We start from the raw sequence: 20,345 nt of genomic DNA on the forward strand, positions 1-20,345 counted from the left end.
TGCTTACATGTTACTTTTACCTTTTTGCTGTTGGTACTTTGTATTTTGTAGACAAGACCTTTGTAACAATTTTTTAAATTCCCTTAAGTGTGAATTGGGTCTGAGAGGATTTGTTTGTTGTATTATCTGGTTTTACTTTAAATAAAATTACTATAATAAATTAGTTGATTTAAAAAAAAATAACAAGATGAGAGATTGATGTAAGCATGCATTTTGGGTAAAGCAATCCTTGCCAACTCGAGACTTTTGAGACGATGACTGATCTCCTAGACTCCTGACAGGGCCTAGCACTCTCCTTGATTCCTGGCGAGATAGAGAAGCAATGAATAGGAACCAGCAAGATTTCTATTTTCAGGCTGCAGTTGGACGGCCATGTGGATACAAGTGATGTCATTAAGCACGACCTACCCAGACTTCACAAATTTCCCCTCCATATATCCTAGAGCAGAACTCTGCAATGTCAGTAGCTATGGGGAAGGTCATACAGGCTGAGTTGGCAGAATTGCGGGCCTGGTTGACTTATCATCATACCAAGTTTTCATTTGTCAGCATAACATACTGTATGTAGCCTAAAGAAGATTTATGTATAAAAGAATAAATAAAAGGAGTAGTATACAATTCTAGAACAAATGTTATTTAATGAGATGCTATATTGTTTTCCAGCAAAGAGGTAAAGTAAGAGAAGATGAATTCTACAGACCAACACAGCATTCTGGAATTCACCCTCCTTGGCCTGGCCAGCTTCCCGACACTGAGTATCGCATTGTTCATTCTCTTGCTCATTGTCTACATTCTGATACTGCTTGGGAATCTGCTGATCATAGTAACGGTACATTTTGAGGCACGTCTCCATTCAGCCATGTATTACTTCCTTAGCAAGTTATCTCTTGTAGACCTGTGCTATGCAACAGTGACTGTTCCCAAAATGTTAGTCGATTTTCTTTCCAAGAGAAACACCATCTCCCCCAAGGCCTGTATCACACAGCTGTTTTTTTTACACTTCTTTGCAGGAACAGAATGCATCCTTCTTACAGTAATGGCATATGACCGCTACGTCGCCATATGCAACCCACTACGATATTCTAGTATCATGAACAGGACCGTCTGTCACTTGCTTGAAGCTCTTTGCTGGGTTGCAAGTTTCATTCACTCCATTATCCCGACAATCTTAACATGTCAATTGAAGTTCTGTGGCCCAAGCAGAATAGACCATTTCTTCTGTGACATCCATCCATTGTCTGTATTGGCCTGCTCAGATATTTTTCTTATTGAAATAATATTTATTGCAAACAGTGGGATGATCGCTACACTTTGTTTTATTGTGTTACTTATATCTTACATGGGAATTATCAACACCATAGTAAAAACTCGGACTGAAGAAGGGCTGGGAAAAGCATTTTCCACATGTGCCTCCCATCTAATTGTAGTCACCCTCTTTTTTGGACCTTCTGTTTTTACATATCTGAGGCCCTCTGTATCATATGCAGCAGATAAAGTGGTATCAATATTTTATACAGTTGTAACACCCCTATTAAATCCTATTATTTATACTCTAAGAAACAAAGAGGTAAAAACAGCCATCAGGTCATTCCTGAAGAAAAACATATTTAGGGGGAAAGAATAATAATATCAAGCTTTAAAAGTTGAGCACTGTCTACTTTTCATTTAATAATCCTAATAAACATATGAAATACATATAGACAAATGACATACTTTTGTAGTTTCTTTCTAGATCCGCATAAACCCTGACCGTTCTAATTTTCATCATCCAAAATGGGTGGGGATTGGCTGGGGCTGTAGCTTAATCTAAATTGGGGTGTGGTTTGGTGGATCCCATTTTCTCCATGCATTGATGGATCAATGCTACATGTTAGATGGTATTCCCATCCTGTTTGTACACTCCTGAAGCCACATCTATGGGAACATTCCCTGCCTGCACATGTGAATGAATAGCCAGCCATACTGCTTGCGATTTTCAATGACACTGACTTTTGTATAAACTTACTAGGGTGAGGCTATAGTTTACGGTTTGATGTAACGGTTAAGTTACATGTTGGGGTTTTGGTAATATTTTAAGTCCTGCTAACAACTGTGTTTCTGCTTGAGGATGAGGGCAAAATAAAAAATAGCAACCAAGACTCCACACTTTAGCCTAATCCAACATTCTCGCAGAAACTGAACCCAAAATTCTAGCCTATACCCAATCCCAAAATAGTAGCCTCAAGGCCTAACTCTACCTCAAACTTTAGCCTAACACTTACCCACAACTATGCCATAGTCAGTATAATTTAGGCTTCAGCTAAGGCTTAGGTTAAAGTTTGGGGTTTTGGTAGCAATTAGGGGTCTTTCTATCAACTGTTTCTACTTGAGGTTAAGGGCAAAATCCCAAATAGTAACCAAAACACCAAATTTAAGCTGGCGAAACACTAGACTAACTTTCATCCAACCATCCAACTAGTTGGTTGGTTGGAATGAAAATATGGTAATTTATGTGAGCAAATTTGTTCCAAAACACCAGATAACAGATGAAAATGGTAATTTAGTCAAGTTGGTTAAATCTGTTTGATTTAAATAACTTGTCTGAATAACAGTTTTTGTCCATTTTCAGGGGTTTGGTAACAAATGGCTGATTCTCATTTGCTCCCATAGAGTACCAGATTTTCATTCCAACCAACTAGTTGGATGATTGGATGAAAGTTGGTATATGTATGATCAGCTTTATTCTAACTCCAGCCTGCAACTAAACTCTGGCCTACTCTAACTATTACTCCTATCTCTGCCCTACTCCGTGCGCATGCGCGAGACCCGCATAGCGACAGGCAAGCCGTCACTATGGGTCTCACTACAAAGGGGGCGTGCTGTAGATGGTGAGTGACAGTACACCCCCTTTGGTGGGCATGCCGGGGGCGTGGCTGGCCAGATGGAGGCGTTCTTATGGGAACACCTACCGTCTGGGGCCGGCCCCACTGACATCACAAGTGATGTCAGTGGGAGTGCTTTTGGCTCTGATAGAGCCAAAAGCACTCCAGGGTTTGCTACCACAAGGGTCTCGACGCAAGCCCGATGGTCGCGATGGTCTTGACCATCGCGACCATCTTCCTGGCCACTCGCTATAGCTGTGGGCCGCTCTAAAATTCAGAGGGATTGCCCTGATTCAGAGCGTCCGGCTCTGAATCAGGGCCTCAGTCCTCAGAACCACACACAGTTCACGTTTTCCAGGTCACCCAGCAGGTGCACAAGTGTATTTGTTATTCACTGACACATTTAAAAAAAATCTACTGGTGGAGCTAATTATTTCACTTGTGATTCTGTGAGGAGACTTGGAAAACATGCACTTTTTGGGGTCCTGAGGACTGAGGGCCTGATTCAGACCTGCTCGCGAGCGCTGAGCGCTCGCAAGCAGGTCGATGGTGCCCTAGTGCGCATGTGCACGATGGAGGGAGCTCCGTCGTGCGCATGCGCGAGACCTGAATAACGATGGAGTAGCAGTCGTTATGGGTCTCGCACCAAAGGGGGCGCGCTGTCGATGTTGATTGACAGCACGCCCCCTTTGGTGGGCGTGCCGGGGGCGTGGCTGCCAGACGGAGGCATTCCCATGGGAACGCCGATTGTCTGAGTCAGTCCCACTGACATCACTAGTGATGTCAGTGGGAGTGATATTGGTTCTAATAGAGCCAAAATCACTCCAGGGCTTGCGGTCACTGAGACCCTACAGCAGAGTCTCGTCGCAAGCCCGATGGTAGCGATGGTCTTGACCATCGCGACCATCTTTTTGGCCGATCGCATATGCTGTGGGTGGTCACCCACAGCTATGCGAGCGGCCAGGAGGCCGCTCCAAGTTTAGGTAGGAGGGCTCTGGTCAGAGCGTCCGGCTCTGAATCAGGCCCTGAGTTTGAGAACCTGTGTTTTATTCTATCAGTCCTCCTAGTATTATATTAGCAGTGTGCTACAGGCAGTGGTGTAATTAGGGTATTTGGAGCTCAGGGCAAATGTAAAAATGGAGCCCCCGCCCCTATGGGCGCGCGTAAAAAAATGGGCGTGGCCACTTAAAAATGGGGCGTGTCAACATGACACACCCCTTTATCGTCACTCTGAACATTCCTTTCCATATGCACCTTAACCCCAGTAGTGTCCCTTATACAGTACCCCCAGTATGCAATGTCCCAAGTTGTGGTCCCTCTTATGCAGGCCCATAGTAGTGCCCCTTATAAAGTGCCCCCAGTAGTGGTCCCCCTTATGCAGCCCCCAATTAGTTCTCCTTATACAGTACCCCCAGTATGCAATGCCCCCAGTAGTGGTACCCCTAATGCAGCCCCTCATTAGTTCCCCTTATTCAGTACCCCAGTAGTGGTCTCCCTTATGCAGTGCCCCCCCTATGAAGTGCCCCCAGTAGTGTTCCCCCTTATGCAGTGCTCCTTTATATAGTGCCCCCAGCAGTAGTCCCCCCCTTATGCAGTGCCCCCAGTAGTGGCCCCCCTTATGCAGGCCCCCAGCAGTGATCCCCCCTATCCAGTGCCCCTTATACAGTACCCCCTGTAGTTTTCCTCCCTATTTAGTGCCCCTAGTGGTCCCCCAATGCAGTGCCCCTAGTAGTAAGCCCCTTATATAGTGCCCCCAGCAGTAGTCCCCCCCTTATGCAGTGCCCCCAGTAGTGGCCCCCCTTATGCAGGCCCCCAGCAGTGATCCCCCCTATCCAGTGCCCTTATACAGTACCCCCTGTAGTTTTCCTCCCTATTTAGTGCCCCTAGTGGTCCCCCAATGCAGTGCCCCTAGTAGTAAGCCCCTTATATAGTGCCCCCAGCAGTAGTCCCCCCCTTATGCAGTGCCCCCAGTAGTGGTCCCCCTTATGCAGGCCCCCAGCAGTGATCCCCCCTATCCAGTGCCCCTTATACAGTGCCCCCTGTAGTTTTCCTCCCTATTTAGTGCCCCCAGTAGTAGTCCCCTAGTAGTAAGCCCATTATATAGTGCCCCCAGTAGTAGTCCCCCCCTCCCGATGCAGTGCCCCCAATAGTAGTCCCCCCAGTTGTAGTCCCTAGTAGTTCCCTACCCCCAGTAGTGGTCCCCCCCTCCCAATGCAGTGTCCCCAATAGTAGTCCCCCCCAGTTGTAGTCCCTAGTTGTGCCCTACCCCCAGTAGTGCCCCCCCAGTAATGGTGCCCCCAGTAGTGGTGCCCCCAGTAATGGTCCCCCCAGTAATGGTGCCCCCAGTAGTGCTCCCCCCTGTAATGGTGCCCCCAGTAGTGGTCCCCCCTGTAATGTTGCCACCAGTAGTGGTCACCCCCTGTAATGGTGCCCCCAGTAGTGGTCCCCCCCTGTAATGGTGCCCCAGTAGTGGTCCCCCCCTGTAATGGTGCCCACCCGATGTGCAGACACACAACACAAGTAAAAAAAAAAATACACTTACCTGAATCCACGCTCCGTCTCCAACACTGCTCCCGGCACCGCACGTCAGTCCTCCTGGGCTGGCGCGCTTTGCATTATGGGAGAGACGTCATGACATCATGACGTCTCTCACATTACCCACTGCAGGAGCCAGAAGGGAGCATGCCCCCCCCCCCCCCGCCCCGCCGGTCCTACGGCGCCCAGGGCACATGCCCTGCTCGACCCCACTTAGTTACGCCACTGGCTACAGGTATATAATCATTGATGCTTTTACTAAACTGTTCAGCTCAGGAGGGGAGTGGGAACACTGGAGTCTTGGTTCACCTCATGTGAAAATGGATTAATTGTCCAGGAGATGTCCTAGGCAGGCTTAATGTCCATGCAACCAACATAGATAAGCAATGTCAAAACAAAATAATGGCAACTCAGCCGACGTAAGAGTCCATCTGAAGAGATCTTCAGATTGACTTATCCAGGCTGGACACTTTCCACAGACAGTGGACAAATTTTATCTGTACAGTCCTGAAAAGTGGACTTTTACAGGGACAATGTTTGAGCAAAGGTGGCCTTTTTGGATGGATTGGATGATGCTTATTCCACATGTCTCAGTGTTCAGAAAATACAGAAAACTGCTTATTGAATAATGTTATTTAATGAGACATAAGCTGGATAAAAGAAAATAACAGACTCACTTTGCATGCTAAACACATGCCATACCCTAAAAAACACAATGGGGTTATCTTACAAAACACCCCTGTAAAAAGCATCAGCACAGTAATACAGGCTATTTATACATATATACATAGAGAGAGAGTCATAATATCCTCTCAGTCCTCTCTGCCTCATTGCCATCTTCAGCCTCTGCACATTCCTGCACTTCACTTTGCTATCCACATAGATTGTATCTGCGCAACATCTCCTCTCTGTTGTCTCTACTCCCTCCTCTTCCACCCAAACACCTAGGACTGGCAATATTGTCTTATTTTTCTCCTGTCTTAGCGGTTGAGGACCATGTTCTTCTGCCCATCCTCACCTTGATACTATCCAATCTCACTTCCTCCTCTATCTGACTACTGTCAGGATCCGGCCTGGGATCGGCCTGTACTCACCGCTAGACTGGTGTCTTTAGGCTCCGAGGCATTTAGATGTCAGTGGCAGTGGTGGATTATGGATGAGGATTCTCCCCGGGGTCTGGTAGGACTTTCATGCGTGATTCCTGGCTCCTGTGTTAGCAGGCATGGGCGCAGCCATGTTGGTTCATCTCACCTGACCAGTCTCCTCCAATGGCAGTCCTGCTTGTGTCCCAGGTGATCTCAGGATCCAATGACCAGCTGCCTAGGGGTATTTAGATCCAACTTCTGCAGCAGGAAATTGTTGTACAACTTCACCATATGACTGCATGTAGTTATTCCTGGTGACAAACGGCTTATGTTTCAGAGACTATATTACTTTCCTCTGTGTTCCTGGTTCCCTGTGTCTTCCTTGTGACCTCTGTGTATCCTCCTGTGTTCACCACAAGTTCTTCCTGTGTATCTCACTTGCACCGCTGTGCATTCCGTTCCTGTGTTTCCGTACCAATCATTAGTCACCCTGTGTGTCTCCAGTTACAAGCCTGTGTACACTCTCGGCACTTTAGTGTACAAATATACATTACGGTGCACAAATCTCGTCATCTGCCAGTGCGCCTGGAGCCGCAACTTAGTGTACATAATATACATTCCTGTGTGCAAATCTCATCATCTGCCAGTGCGTCCGGAGCCACACCTTAGTGTACATAATACACATTCCTGTGTGAAAATATCATCATCTGCCAGTGCGTCTGGAGCCACACCTTAGTGTACAAATATGCATTCCTGTGTGAAAATCTCATCACCTTCCAGTGCGTCCGGAGCCGCCCCTTAGTGTACAAAGTACACATCCTTGTGTACTTCATCCCTACTTTCTACATAAGTCCTGTCTGCTCTCCCAGTGCGCCCCCAAGTGGCATTATCGTATACTGTGTTTCAGTCCTTTCCATTCCCTTGTGCTACTCCCAGTGTCCCCTGTGTTAGCTGTCTTCAGTATATTACTCCAGTCTCTCGTCACTCCCAGGTACCAGTCCAGAGGGCTGCGACCTGCTCACTTGGTGTGGCAAAAACCATATCCCAATTGGAGAGGTCACTGGAGAAAACCACCAAGTGCATTAGATTCCGCGCATATGGGCAGATCTCGCCAAACCTGGGTTTGACCGCAATTGGGAGACTTAGACTATCACTCCCGTCATTTCCCTGCAAGTATCCAAAACCCCTCGGTTTCTAACCTCACCAGAGGTAGTCACAGTACCCGGATGTGACAACTACCACGCCATCCCTCTTCTTCACTATGACTCTAGACTCTTTAAGCAGGTTGTTTACAACTAACTCATGTGCTTCATCGCCACCTAGTCCCACTCCATGTATATGATTTTAACACTAATGCTCTCAATGCTCTCAGGTGTCTGATGAATAAATTGCTTCAGCAGAGAGCTAAGGAAATCAGTGACAACACTACAGCCATTTTGTAGTCAATGTAAATGTATAGATTCTAGCATATATATAATAAAATATGTTCTCCATTCCACTGAAACTGCCCCTCACCAAAGTGACAACCTCCTCTCTGCCAAATTCAAGGGTTATCTCTCTAAACTTATCTTATATTGAAACTATCGAACATCTCCTCCTCCTGCAAATCCTACACTCCAGCATCTCATGGTTCCCATCCTACTTGTCCTTCCCCCAGTCAGGGGCGTATCTATAATGGGTGCAGGGGGGGGGCCCGCACTGCAAACCCTGCACCTATATTATTTAATACTTAACCCTCCGAGGTCCCGTGTTTGGTGTCTCAGCCCTCCACAAAATGCCGGAAAATGGCCGCCGCTGGCATTTTTCCAGTGTTTTGCGCATGCGCAGTGAGGAAATCGCAGGGAAAATGGCAGCCATGCCATTTTCTCGGAAACCTGTGCATGCGCAGTGGACTCTGGGCACACTCTAGTGCCCAGAGTCTACTGATGCTGCGGGCAGACGTGTCAGTCTGCTGCTGGCCGCCGGGGACAGAGGAGGGGGCCCCAGACAGGGAATGAACATGGGCCCTCTTCTCTCCTAATATGCCCCTGCCCCCAGTCCTGCCGCTTTCACCTTCACAAGATCTGGCCCTTTCTTCCCTTGGAAGCCATTAAAGCTATCATTCATGCCGTTGTGATCTCTTAAAAAAAAAGAAAGAGGCTCCCGCGCTTGTAGAAAATGCCCAAATAAGAATTAAATAAAAATAACAGATAAGTATCCCGTCAACACTTGAAAGGTATTTTGATGTTATTCTTAAGGGTAAATTTACTAAAGTGAGAGTTTTAGAAGAGAGTTTTAAAAGTGATGTTGCCCATAGCAACCAAATTCTAGCTATTATCTTCTAGATGGTGCTAGTTAATGTTAAGTAGAATCTGATTGGTTGCTATGGGCAACATCACTTTTAAAACTCTCTTCTAAAAACTCTCACTTTAGTAAATTTACCCCCTAGCATTTAAAATAGATGCCATAAGAAAAAAATCTATAATAAAACAAAATCTTTTAATAATAATAATAATAATAATAATGGAAGTAGTATTAAAGACAGTAATTACATATAATGTAGCACAATGTTGCTTTCTTTAAACCGTTAAACGTAAATGAATCACAATTCAGAAGCAGCTGTTGAAAGCTCTCTATTTATAATGTGAAACAATGTTTCTCTCTTAATGTAAACATATCACATTTCAGACATAGCCACTGTGGGCTCTTTAGATAATGAGAATTCATAATAATTTAGTGTAGCCACGTCCGGCTATTTAAAAAACAATAAAAAAATGTGTTTTAGTTCTCCCTTAACAGTTCTCAATCGTTGTTGTCGTTAAAAAACTGTAAATCCGGCCACCATTAATCTTATTTAATATCCGTGTGGAGTAGTGATGAAGGACCCGCTGATATTAGCAATCCCTGTGAAAGGGCAGCACAGACGGTGTAATGGTTAGCGTTACTACCTCACAGCACTGAGGTCATGGGTTCGATTCCCACCACGGCCCTACCTGTGCGGAGTTTGTATATTCTCCCTGTGCTTGCGTGGGTTTCCTCCGGGTACTCCGGTTTCCTCCCACACTCCAAAAAATATACTGGTAGGTTAATTGGCTCCCAACACAAATTAACCCTAGTGTGTATGTGTGTGCGCATGTGATAGGGAATATAGATTGTAAGCCCCACTGGGGCAGGGACAGATGTGAATGGCCAAATAATCTCTGTAAAGCGCTGTGGAATATGTGTGCGCTATATAAATAACTGGTAATAATAATAATAATAATAAATGGAAAGCCACTTGGTGCTTGTGTGTATCTGCACCTTAAATAAAAGTTCCACAGAGTGCTATTTCTTTTGTGTAAGGTGCAGTTAGAAGCATTCAGTAGTACAAATCTTCTTCATTAATGAATAAAGGAATGTCGTGGTGGAAACACTAAAGGTGCCTACACACAAGTTCCTGCTTGTTCTCACGATCCGACATTGTGTACGATTTCCCCTGAAGTCTCCTTGGGAACTCCCCGGCAGTCGTGGTCAGGGTTAGGTAAATAAAGCTGCCAATTTGATTCACGATCTAACGATCTATTCTGCAACGTGTCGGGAATCCAAATCGTGAGATCATACATGATAAATCGTACTTTACCAAACAACACACGAGGATCTTCATGATTGGTGGGAAATTTAAATATCTTGAGGCTGTAATTGCTGCCAAAGGTGCATCAACAATCTATTGAGCAAAGGCTGTGAATACTTATGTACATGTAGCTTTTAATTAAATTTGCAAAAATATCAAAAAAACTTTGTACACATTGTCATTATGGGGTAATGGGGGAGATGTACGAAGCCCAGAAACGGTATCAGCGCACGTTATGTGCGCTGATACCGCTTCTCCCCGATGTATGATCGGGGGTCTGGGCGGTAAATGACAGGGGCGCTATACAAGATAGCAGCGCCGAGTGGCAGGGCCATGTATGAACGGTCATGACGCATGACCGTTCGGCCGGCTGTAGCTGTTGTTATCGACAACTACAGCCTGGCGCTAGCCTATCCCCACAGCAGGGACAGCGCTGTCCCTGCTGCGGCGGCTGCTGGCTCCAGGGCTCCACGCGGGGATCTCGCGATACTTGCGAGATTCCGCGCATGCTCAGTGGAACCGGCCGGGAAGAGATACAGCGCATCAGCACTAGGCTGATGTGCTGCGGTCTCTAACGGGTAGCACTGGAGAGGGAAGTTAACGCTCCCCCTCTCCGGTCGATGAGATGTTCTTACATCTCATCGGTAGTGCTTCCTGCTTCGCCTCGGTAAAGAGGCAAAGCGGGAAGCGTTATAGCGGCACGGTACATGCCGCTATAATACATCTACCCCATTGTGTGTAGAATTTTGAGGACAAAAATTAATTATTCCATTTTGGAATAAGGCTGTAACATAACAAAATGTGGAAAAAGTGAAGCGCTGTGAATACTTTCCGGATGCACTGTACATCCTACTGTACATCATTATAGAACATTGGGCTTGATTCAGAGCTGTACATCATGATGTTGTCATGTTAAATGTCGACATTCTGATCATCTTAACCTTTTAACCATGTTGACCTAATTCATGTCTACATATTGATTGTTGACCTAAAGACCAAGTCGACATTCTGACTGTCAACATTCAGAACCTTTCAACAATCTTGCTATACACAGAGTATTTAAAGTGAACTTTAGAATAAAGACAATTACCCTATGGGATGATACAATGATAAGCATTTGGCAGACTAGATGGGCCAAGTTCTCTGCCGTCAAATTTTATGTTTCTATGTAAATTAAAAACGTATTATATAAATATCAGCTGTCGCATTAACACATGTACAGACATTTTGGTAATGGTACAGGGGATAGGCTGCTTCCTAATGATGGACACGAATTACAGCTGGTGCAAATGTCGCTCTTTGAACAAAACATGTAGCACTGCAAGAAATGTGTGCAAATAATAATAATAATAATAATTTTATTTATATAACGCTTTTCTCATAAAGGACTCAAATGCTTGCAGTGAAAGCACCGTGGAGTCTATTTACTAAGCAGTGTTAGGAGACAGAGTGAAAAGTGATAAGAAAGTGATAAAGTGCCAGCCAATCAGCTCCCAACTGCCATCTCACAGACTGTGTTTGAAAAATGACAGTTAGGAGCTGATTGGCTGGCACCTTATCACTTTCTTATCACTTTTCACTCTGTCTCCTAACCAGGGCCAGATTAATAATGGGGCTGATGGAGCCACAGCTCCAGGCCCCCAATCAAAATAGGCCCACCAACAGCTGTGCTCCTGCTATTGACAGGAAAACAATATTTCCTGCTACAGCAGCCTGCGCTACGGCCATCCGAGGCCCCGCCCCCAACAGATGCGACCAGCACCCCCCTCCTGGCCGCTTCATCAGGTGGATCAAAGACTTTCACCGTCGGCATACATTAGAGACATGGCGGCGCAGTGGAAGGCTTCACTAGCCCTCCCTCCCTGCACCGCATATGCAATCACATGGCGCCTCTACTGCACCATGTGACATCGTGATGTCACAAAGGTGCAGCCCTGCCATCACTGCCGCACAGCTCGCCCTGAAGGAAGTGAGGCAGCAGCAGCCTGAAGCAGCTCCGTGAAGGCGGCCCTGCATGGTGACTAATACTGACTCCTAAGGTGAGGAGTCAGTCGTGCTGGCTGCCAGCCTGACTGCTGTCTGCTGTGCGACAAGATAAGTCATGAATAATGCACTGCAGATATATATAAAAATGAAAATAATAAATGGTCTCTGTATATATATATATATATATATATATATATACAGAGATATGTATATATATAATATATACTCATATAGCCATACTTTACATACAATTATAAATTCATAAATATATTCACATATATACACACATTATTATATATATATATATATATATATATATATATATATATATACGGTCAGGTGCATAAATATTGGGACATTGACAGAATTTTCATATTTTGGCCTCTATTCACCACCTCAATGGCTTTGAAATGAAACAAACAAGATGTGCTTTAACTGCAGACTTTCAGATTTAATTTGAGGGTAATTACATCCAAATCAGGTGAACGGTGTAGGAATTACAATGGTTTCTATATGTGCCTCCCACTTTTTAAGGGGCCAAAAGTAATGGGACAAACTAAACAATCCTAAATCTAACTTTCACTTTTTAATACTTTGGTGTAAATCCTTTGCAGGCAATTACAGCCTGAAGTCTGGAACGCATAGACATCACCAGACGCTGGGTTTCATCCCTGGTGATGCTCTGCCAGGCCTCTACTGCAAATGTCTTCAGTTCCTGCTTGTTCTTGGGGCATTTTCCCTTCAGTTTTGTCTTCATCAAGTGAAAAGCATGCTCAATCAGATTCAGGTCAGGGGATTGACTTGGCCATTGCATAACATTCCACTTTTTAGCCTTAAAAAACTCTTTGGTTGCTTTTGCAGTATGCTTCGGGTCATTGTCCATCTACACTGTGAAGTGCCGTCCAATGAGTTCTGAAGCATTTGACTGAATATGAGCATATAATATTGCCCAAAACACTTCAGAATTCATTCTGCTGCTTTTGTCAGCAGTCACATCATCAATAAATACAAGGGAACCAGTTCCATTGGCAGCCATACATGCCCACGCCATGACACTACCACCACCATGCTTCACTGATGAGGTGGTATGTTTTGGATCATGAGCAGTTCCTTTCCTTCTCCATACTCTTCTCTTCCCATCACTCTGGTACAAGTTGATCTTTGTCTCATCTGTCCATAGGATGTTGTTCCAGAACTGTAATGGCTTTTTTAGATGTTGTTTGGCAAACTCTAATCTGGTATTCCTGTTTTTGAGGCTCACCAATGGTTTACATCTTGTGGTGAACCCTCTATATTCACTCTTGTGAAGTCTTCTCTTGATTGTCAACTTTGACACATATACACCTACCTCCTGGAGAGTGTTCTTGATTTGGCCAACTGTTGTGAAGGGGTTTTTCTTCACCAGGGAAATAATTCTTCTGTCAACCACCACAGTTGTTTTCCGTGGTCTTCCGGGTCTTTTGGTGTTGCTGAGCTCTCCGGTGCCTTCTTTCTTTTTAAGAATGTTCCAAACAGTTGATTTGGCCACACCTAATGTTTTTGCTATCTCTCTGATGGGTTTGTTTTGATTTTTCAGCCTAATGATGGCTTGCTTCACTTATAGTGACAGCTCTTTGGATCTCATATTGAGAGTCAACAGCAACTGATTCCAAATGCACATGTCACACCTAGAATCAACTCCAGACCTTTTACCTGCTTAATTGATAATTAAATAACGAGGGAATAACCCACACCTGTCCATGAAATAGCTTTTGAGTTGATAGTCCAATTACTTTTGGCCCCTTAAAAAGTGGGAAGCACATCTAGAAACCGTTGTAATTCCTACACCGTTCAACTGATTTGGATGTAATTAACCTCAAATTAAATATGAAAGTCTGCAGTTAAAGCACATCTTGTTTGTTTCATTTCAAAGCCATTGTGGTTGTGAATAGAGGCCACAATATGAAAATTCTGTCAATGCCCCAATATTTATGCACCTGACTGTATATATATATAATGCACACTCACCCCCTTCTTCCAGAGAAGATTCCAGGACTTGCACTCCACCACAAAAAAATGGGTTTTATCCAATATAAAGGTTACATAATACAGGCAAATACAGAGGCCTGTATTATGTAACCTTTATATTGGATAAAATCTTTTTTTTTTTGTGGTGGATTGCAAGTCCTGGAATCTTCTCTGGAAGAAGGGGGTGAGTGTGCATTATTACTATACATATGGACCCTGCACCTGCCACTGCCACCTGAAGAGAGTGCATTCTCTCATTAAACTGGCATATCTATGTGGGCAAGACAGAACGCCAGTTTAAGAAGAGAATGGTGCAGCATCGGGCTGCCATCAGAGCTGCACTCTCTTCAGGTGGCAGCGACCAACCGGTCGCTAGGCATTTTGCCCTATTGAAACAGCATTGCCACTGTACGCTAAAAGATCACTGATTATGTTCCAGATTCCATAAGAGGAGGAAATAGGTCCAAAAAGTTGTTGCAGCTTGAAACATCTTGGATTTTCCATTTGGACACTCTTGCTCCTTGTGGTCTAAATTAATCCCTAGGTCTGAGTTGTTATCTATAGTTTTATTTGCAGGTGTGTATCACTGTATGTTTGATATAACTGTAGTTTGCTAATAGTTTTTCATTGTCAGTAATTTACCAGCGTACATTACTTGTGTAATATTTGTAGTGTATAGCACAGGTGATTTAAGCATATGTTCGCTGGATGACTACATTTATTAAGATAACCGTCTATGTGCCCTACCACATAGGGTTGAGTTCTTAGTTTTTTATCCCCCTCAATATGTGTATTTATAATTTTTTTTAGACTCTTTGGCACAAACCAGCATGTATGCGTATAACAACCGAGTGGTACATTGAGTCAGACATTGAAATCAATATTTATGCGGTTTGTTATCAAGCAATAAGATTTTGCTTCATTTTTTGCACACCAGGGCAGCAGGAAGCCGCTGCAGCCAGGACAAGTGTACCGGACTGCAGGGCTAAGTGCCACATGTAGAGGGGACCGGGCTAGCCGGCTCCTGGCGCCTCAGCTCTACAACACAGCAGGGCCGGCAGGTAACCCTTGGTGCACTGCACAAAGGGGAGAACTGCGATAGCTGCATGCTGGGTGTCGGGAGTGCTAGCTCCCGATAACCCAGCACCAAGGAGAGGCCACACACTGGGAGACCAGAGCAGCCGGCTCCCAGTGCAGCGCGGCAGCAGGGCTGGCCAGGATAGCGGGTACACAGGGGGACCAGGCTTGCCGGCTCCCTGTACAGCGCTAGATGGTGCGCTGATGCTGGGAACCGGGAGCCTTGCTCCCAGTGCCCCAGCAGCATGGCGTACAGAGGATATAGTGGGAGCAGCACTGCCCGTCACCGGAGGAGACCTCCTGCAGTGCTGCATGCTACGGGGTCTGTAACTGGACTGTACCTCGGCTTTCGCAGACACAGATGGATTCCCAGCTGCAGCTTCAGGAAAGATGCCAGGAGAGCACTCTCTGACTGGCTGCATGACCTGTTACTCAGCTGCTGCTGCCTTACTTACTGGTCTGAGCCAACGTTGTTTACGCCCCCTGCTGGAAGCATGATCAACAAGTTGAAAAATCCTATCTGTATAATGGTGGATTCGTGAAGTAATAGTTTAAAAACTGCAACTTTCTCAATTACCTAAACCCCAAAAGCACGTACCCTGTCTCAATAGCTACCTAATAAAAGAAACCTCAAGTCTAAATTCACCACGTAACCTGAGTTTTGCCTTCCCAAATATCCCCCATAGACTACAACAGAAAAGTTGTCCTAATTGAGAATGTCAGAAAAATGTGACAGTTGGCACTTTAGAATACTCCCAAATCCTCATGTTTTATGTTTTTGCCCTGAAATTTGGCATGCAGCATTGAGCGACAGTTCTACCTGGCCATGCCAAATTTCAGCTCCGTAGCTCCAACAGCTTTTGAGGTGTAGCCCCTTAAACACCCTGCCCCCCCCTCCAGAATTCTCTATGGAGATTTCCATTTTTTTAGATGCAGCCTTAACAGGGACGGATTTACCGCTTGGCAACCTAGGAGGTCGCCTAGGGCCCGGCGGGTCCCAAGGGGCCCGTAGATGGGCCCCCCCGGTAATCCGACCCTGGACAGATCCTGCAGTGCAGAGTTTTCAGCTGGGGGCAAGTCTTCCCGGGCCCCCCGCCGCACATCAAATCCCGCGATCTGCAACCAAAAAACCCAGTGGTAGCAGCCGCACAGTCCCCAGTCCCCGATGGCACCGCAGAGCAGTGCTGGATTGCCGGGCCGACGGTGGACCAATCAAATACCAAGTTGCACCCTGCGACTCCCAGTGACTGGGTGACGCGCAGGCTGCATGGAAGAAGAGGGCGTGACTTGGGAAGAACGGGCGGGCGCCGGACACACAGCTGCAAATGGAAGAGAGGAGGGTGGAAGCTGTAACATGCTGGCTGCGATGCAGCTGAGGGCGGCTGTGGCTGAGCCAGTGTGTCAGCATCACAAAAGTAAGAGGCAGTATTAAACAGGTTTTTTTCTTTTTCACCAATTAAGATGTAATTAATTAAAGGCACTGGGATCCTATAGCTGTGTGTATCTATATATATATATATATATATATATATATATAATATATGTGTGTGTCTATATATATATATATACATATGTGTGTGTCTATATACATATATATATATATATATATATATATACACACACATTGTATATATATATATATATATATATATATACATACATGATATAGATATATATATATATATATATATATATTTAAAACCCCGGATGGCGCGGCACACTCCTTCCCATATAATCACAGGCTGCCGTGGTGCACGCTGTAGTATTCATATACATAAACTCCAAAGAGCAGCACTCAGGCTGCATCCGTTGTTCAGTAAAGCTGTGAGGAGTTGTTTTTTATCAGACCGCTGAGTGCTGCTCTTTGGAGTTTATGTGTGTGTGTGTGTATATATATATATATATATATATATAATATATGCAGGTGAAAATAACGGCAACTCTCTGAGTCTTAAGAAAAACAATACTTATGTTATTCATTAATCTAGCCAACGTTTCAAGGCCGTGGCGCACCAGGGTGCTGTACAGTAGCATGAATTAGGAATGAAAGTATAGTGCTATGGATTGTTTGAGAGAGGGGACCCCTAAACCGGTATCTTGCCTAGGGCCCCATGAGGTCTAAATCCGGCTCTGAGCCTTAATAATATAGGTGAGACACAAAGGCATGTAGAGGAGAGAAGGTTAAGCAGTACAGAGGGGGAAGGGGTTGCCAAAGTAATGCAGATGGGTGGAAAACAGTGGTGCGTGTGCAGGGCTGGTTCTAGACATTGCGGAGCTCAGGGCAAAAGTTCCCAGTGGTGCCCCCCCCCCAAAAAAGAAATAAATTTTTAAATGGCGTTCCTCTGTGCGCGCACTTCCGGAAAGGGGGCGTGTCCTTGCGGAACACCCCCAATTCATCACACTTACAAAGGTGCTGGGCTTCCCCCAAGCTCTCCCCTCAGTGGCAAACACAGGATTTTTAGGGGGGGGGTTTCCAAATCTCTCTCTATATATACAGACACAGACATATATTTATATATATATATATACACACAATTTGTATATATATATATATATATATATATATTATATATGAGAGATACACCCCCATTTTTAGTTATGTGTATCTGTCTGTATTGTTACTCTTATGCAGTGCCCCTAATGCTGTGCCCCCAGTAGTTTTGTCCCATATGCATGGCCCCCTTAAGTAGTGTCCCTTATGCATGGCCCACTAAAGTGGCCCCCTTCAGTAGTGTCCCTTATGCATGGCCCCTTAACTAGTGCCAATTATACATGCCCCCCCCCCTCTGCCCAGTACTTACCTAACCACCACGCTGTCTCCCACTTCGCCGCTGCTTTGGCTGGATCAGGCTCTTCACATCGCGCGGGTGACGTCATGACGTCAACCGCGCAGTGCATCACTGGGAACGCTGGCCTCTGAAGCGATCGGAGGCTTCTTTAGCCTCCGGTCTCTTCAGAGGCCAGTGTTCACAGTGCAGGGAGCCACAGAGGTCGGATCCTCAGGGGGGGTTTCTGAGTACTCAGAAACCCCCCCTGCATGCGCGGGTGCCCCTCGTGGCAAATAATTGCCATGTGCAATAATGCTCCTTACACAGTAATGCCCTTTTTAACACATTATGCCACACAAGCTGATGGCCTTTATAACACATTATGTCACATGCAGTAATGCCCTGTATAATACATTATGCCATACGCAGTAATGCCCTGTATAATACATTATGCCACACACAGTAATGCCCTGTACAATACATTGTGCCACACACAGTAATTCCCTTTATAATACATTATTATCCTCAATTCAAGTTACGCCACACAGTAGTCCCTTATTCATGTTATGACACACAGTGGTGCCCCTTTTACACAATGCCCAAATTAGTGCCCCTTATACACAAGGCCCACAGTAGTAGTGCCCCTAATACAATGCCCACGGTAGTCGTGCCCCTTATACAATGCCCACAGCAGTGGTGCACCTTACACAATGGCCCAACAAGTGGTTGCCTCCATACAGTGCCCTTATTAGTAATGCCCCCATTGGTAATGCCCACAGTGTTAAGGCCCCCAGTAGTAGTGCCCCCATTAGTAATGTCCCCTATAGTAGTGCCCCCATTGGTAATGCCCCCAATAGTAGTGCCCACAGTAATGCCTATATAATAGTGCCCACAGTTGTAATGCCCACATTAGTAATGCCCCCTATAGTAGTGCCCATAGTAGTAATGCTCTATAATAGTGCCCACAGTTGTAATGCCCACATTAGTAGTGCCCCTAGTAATGCCCCCTATAGTAGTGCCCAAAGTAGTAATGCCCACAGTTGTAATGCCCCCATTAGTAGTGTCCACTGTAGTAATGACCCCTATAGTAGTGTCCACTGTAGTAATGTCCCCTATTGTAGTGCCTCCAGTAGTAATGCCCCCTATATTAATGCCCCCATTTGTAGTGGCCACTGTTGTAATGCCCCCATTAGTTATGCCCCCCTATAGTCGTGCCCCTAGTAGTAATGCGCCCCTATAGCCATGCCCCCAGTAGTAATGTCCCCTATAGAAATCCCCCCTATAGCCATGCCACCAGTGCTGGTGCTTCTGAAAAAAAAGCAAAAAAAACCAATTAAAAACCAAACAATACTTACCTTAAGCCCCCGCTCCTCCGTCCGCTGCCATCCGGTCTGACCGCGGCTCCACCACGGATCTATGGGAGGGACGTCATGACGTCACGACGTCCCACCCATAGTGCTCTCTGCCGGAAGCCGGAGCTCAGGAGTGAGCTCCGTTTTTCGGCTGCCGCTGCAGGGAGGGAGCTGGGTGCCTGCTGATAACAAATATCAGCGGGCACCTGGCAAATGAAGCCTCCCTGCGGTGGCTAGCGGGGGGGGCGGACGGCGCGTTTTTTTTCTGGGATTTTTTTTTCTCTTCCTCCTGGGGACTCAGTGGCGCCCTCTAGGGGCCGGCGCTCCCGGCGATGGCCCTGTTAGCCCGTCCTTAGAACCGCCACTGTGCGTATGAGGGAAAACAGAGTGGCACGGTTTGGAGGGACAGCGACGTGGATGGGGAAGAGAGTGGCATGGACATGGGAAGACAGGCAAAGACAGATTGGTGCGGATAAAGGAATACAGACTAGCACAAATAGGAGAACACACAAGTGTAGGGAATGGGGAAGACAGATTAGTGTGGATGGGTAGGAAGACAGAGTAGTGCAGGTGGGCGGAGGAGACAGAGTTGCACAGTTGGGGGGGACAGAGTGGTGCACATGGAGGAAGAAAGAGTGCCACAGAGGAAAGGAAGACAGCGGCATGGCTTAGGGGAAGGCAGTGGTGCAGAAGGAAACAGAGTGGCACGGATGCAGGCGGAGCAGATGGAGGAAGACAGATTGGTATGGATGAGAGAACACAGACTACCATAGTTCGGAGACCACACAGCAGTAGGGATTGGGGAAGACAGATTGGTGTGGATGGGGAGGAAGACAGAGTGGTGCGGGTGCTTCGGGGAGACAGAGTTGCACAGTTGGGGGACCAGAGTAGTGCAGATGGAGGAAGAAAGAGTGCCACAGATGAGAGAGAGACAGCAACGGCTGTGAAGAAGGCACGGATGCAGGGCGGTGCGGCTGGGGAAAAACATTGGTGCGGATGAGGGAACACAGATTATTACAGTTGGGAGACCACACAGCAGCAGGGATTGGGGAATAAATAGCAGCATGGAGGCATATAGGAGAAGA

At 45.9% G+C, this 20,345-nt stretch overlaps 1 protein-coding gene across 1 annotated transcript; it reads left to right on the plus strand.

Moving 5' to 3' along the window:
* The first annotated feature begins 685 nt into the window (after nt 1-685).
* On the plus strand, nt 686-1,624 carry LOC148474437 (olfactory receptor 4B13-like). Its single transcript, XM_088458634.1, has one exon. The coding sequence runs from the start codon at nt 686-688 to the stop codon at nt 1,622-1,624; it is 939 nt and encodes a 312-aa protein (XP_088314760.1).
* The last annotated feature ends 18,721 nt before the right edge of the window (nt 1,625-20,345 follow it).

Source organism: Taudactylus pleione, unplaced genomic scaffold, assembly GCF_031769625.1.
Source record: "Taudactylus pleione unplaced genomic scaffold, aTauple2 ptg000845l, whole genome shotgun sequence".
Taxonomy (NCBI): Eukaryota; Metazoa; Chordata; class Amphibia; order Anura; family Myobatrachidae; genus Taudactylus; species Taudactylus pleione.

Bases quoted from the DNA above. Each gene is read 5' to 3' on its own strand.
- LOC148474437 (XM_088458634.1), top strand. From the start codon at position 686: ATGAATTCTACAGACCAACACAGCATTCTGGAATTCACCCTCCTTGGC.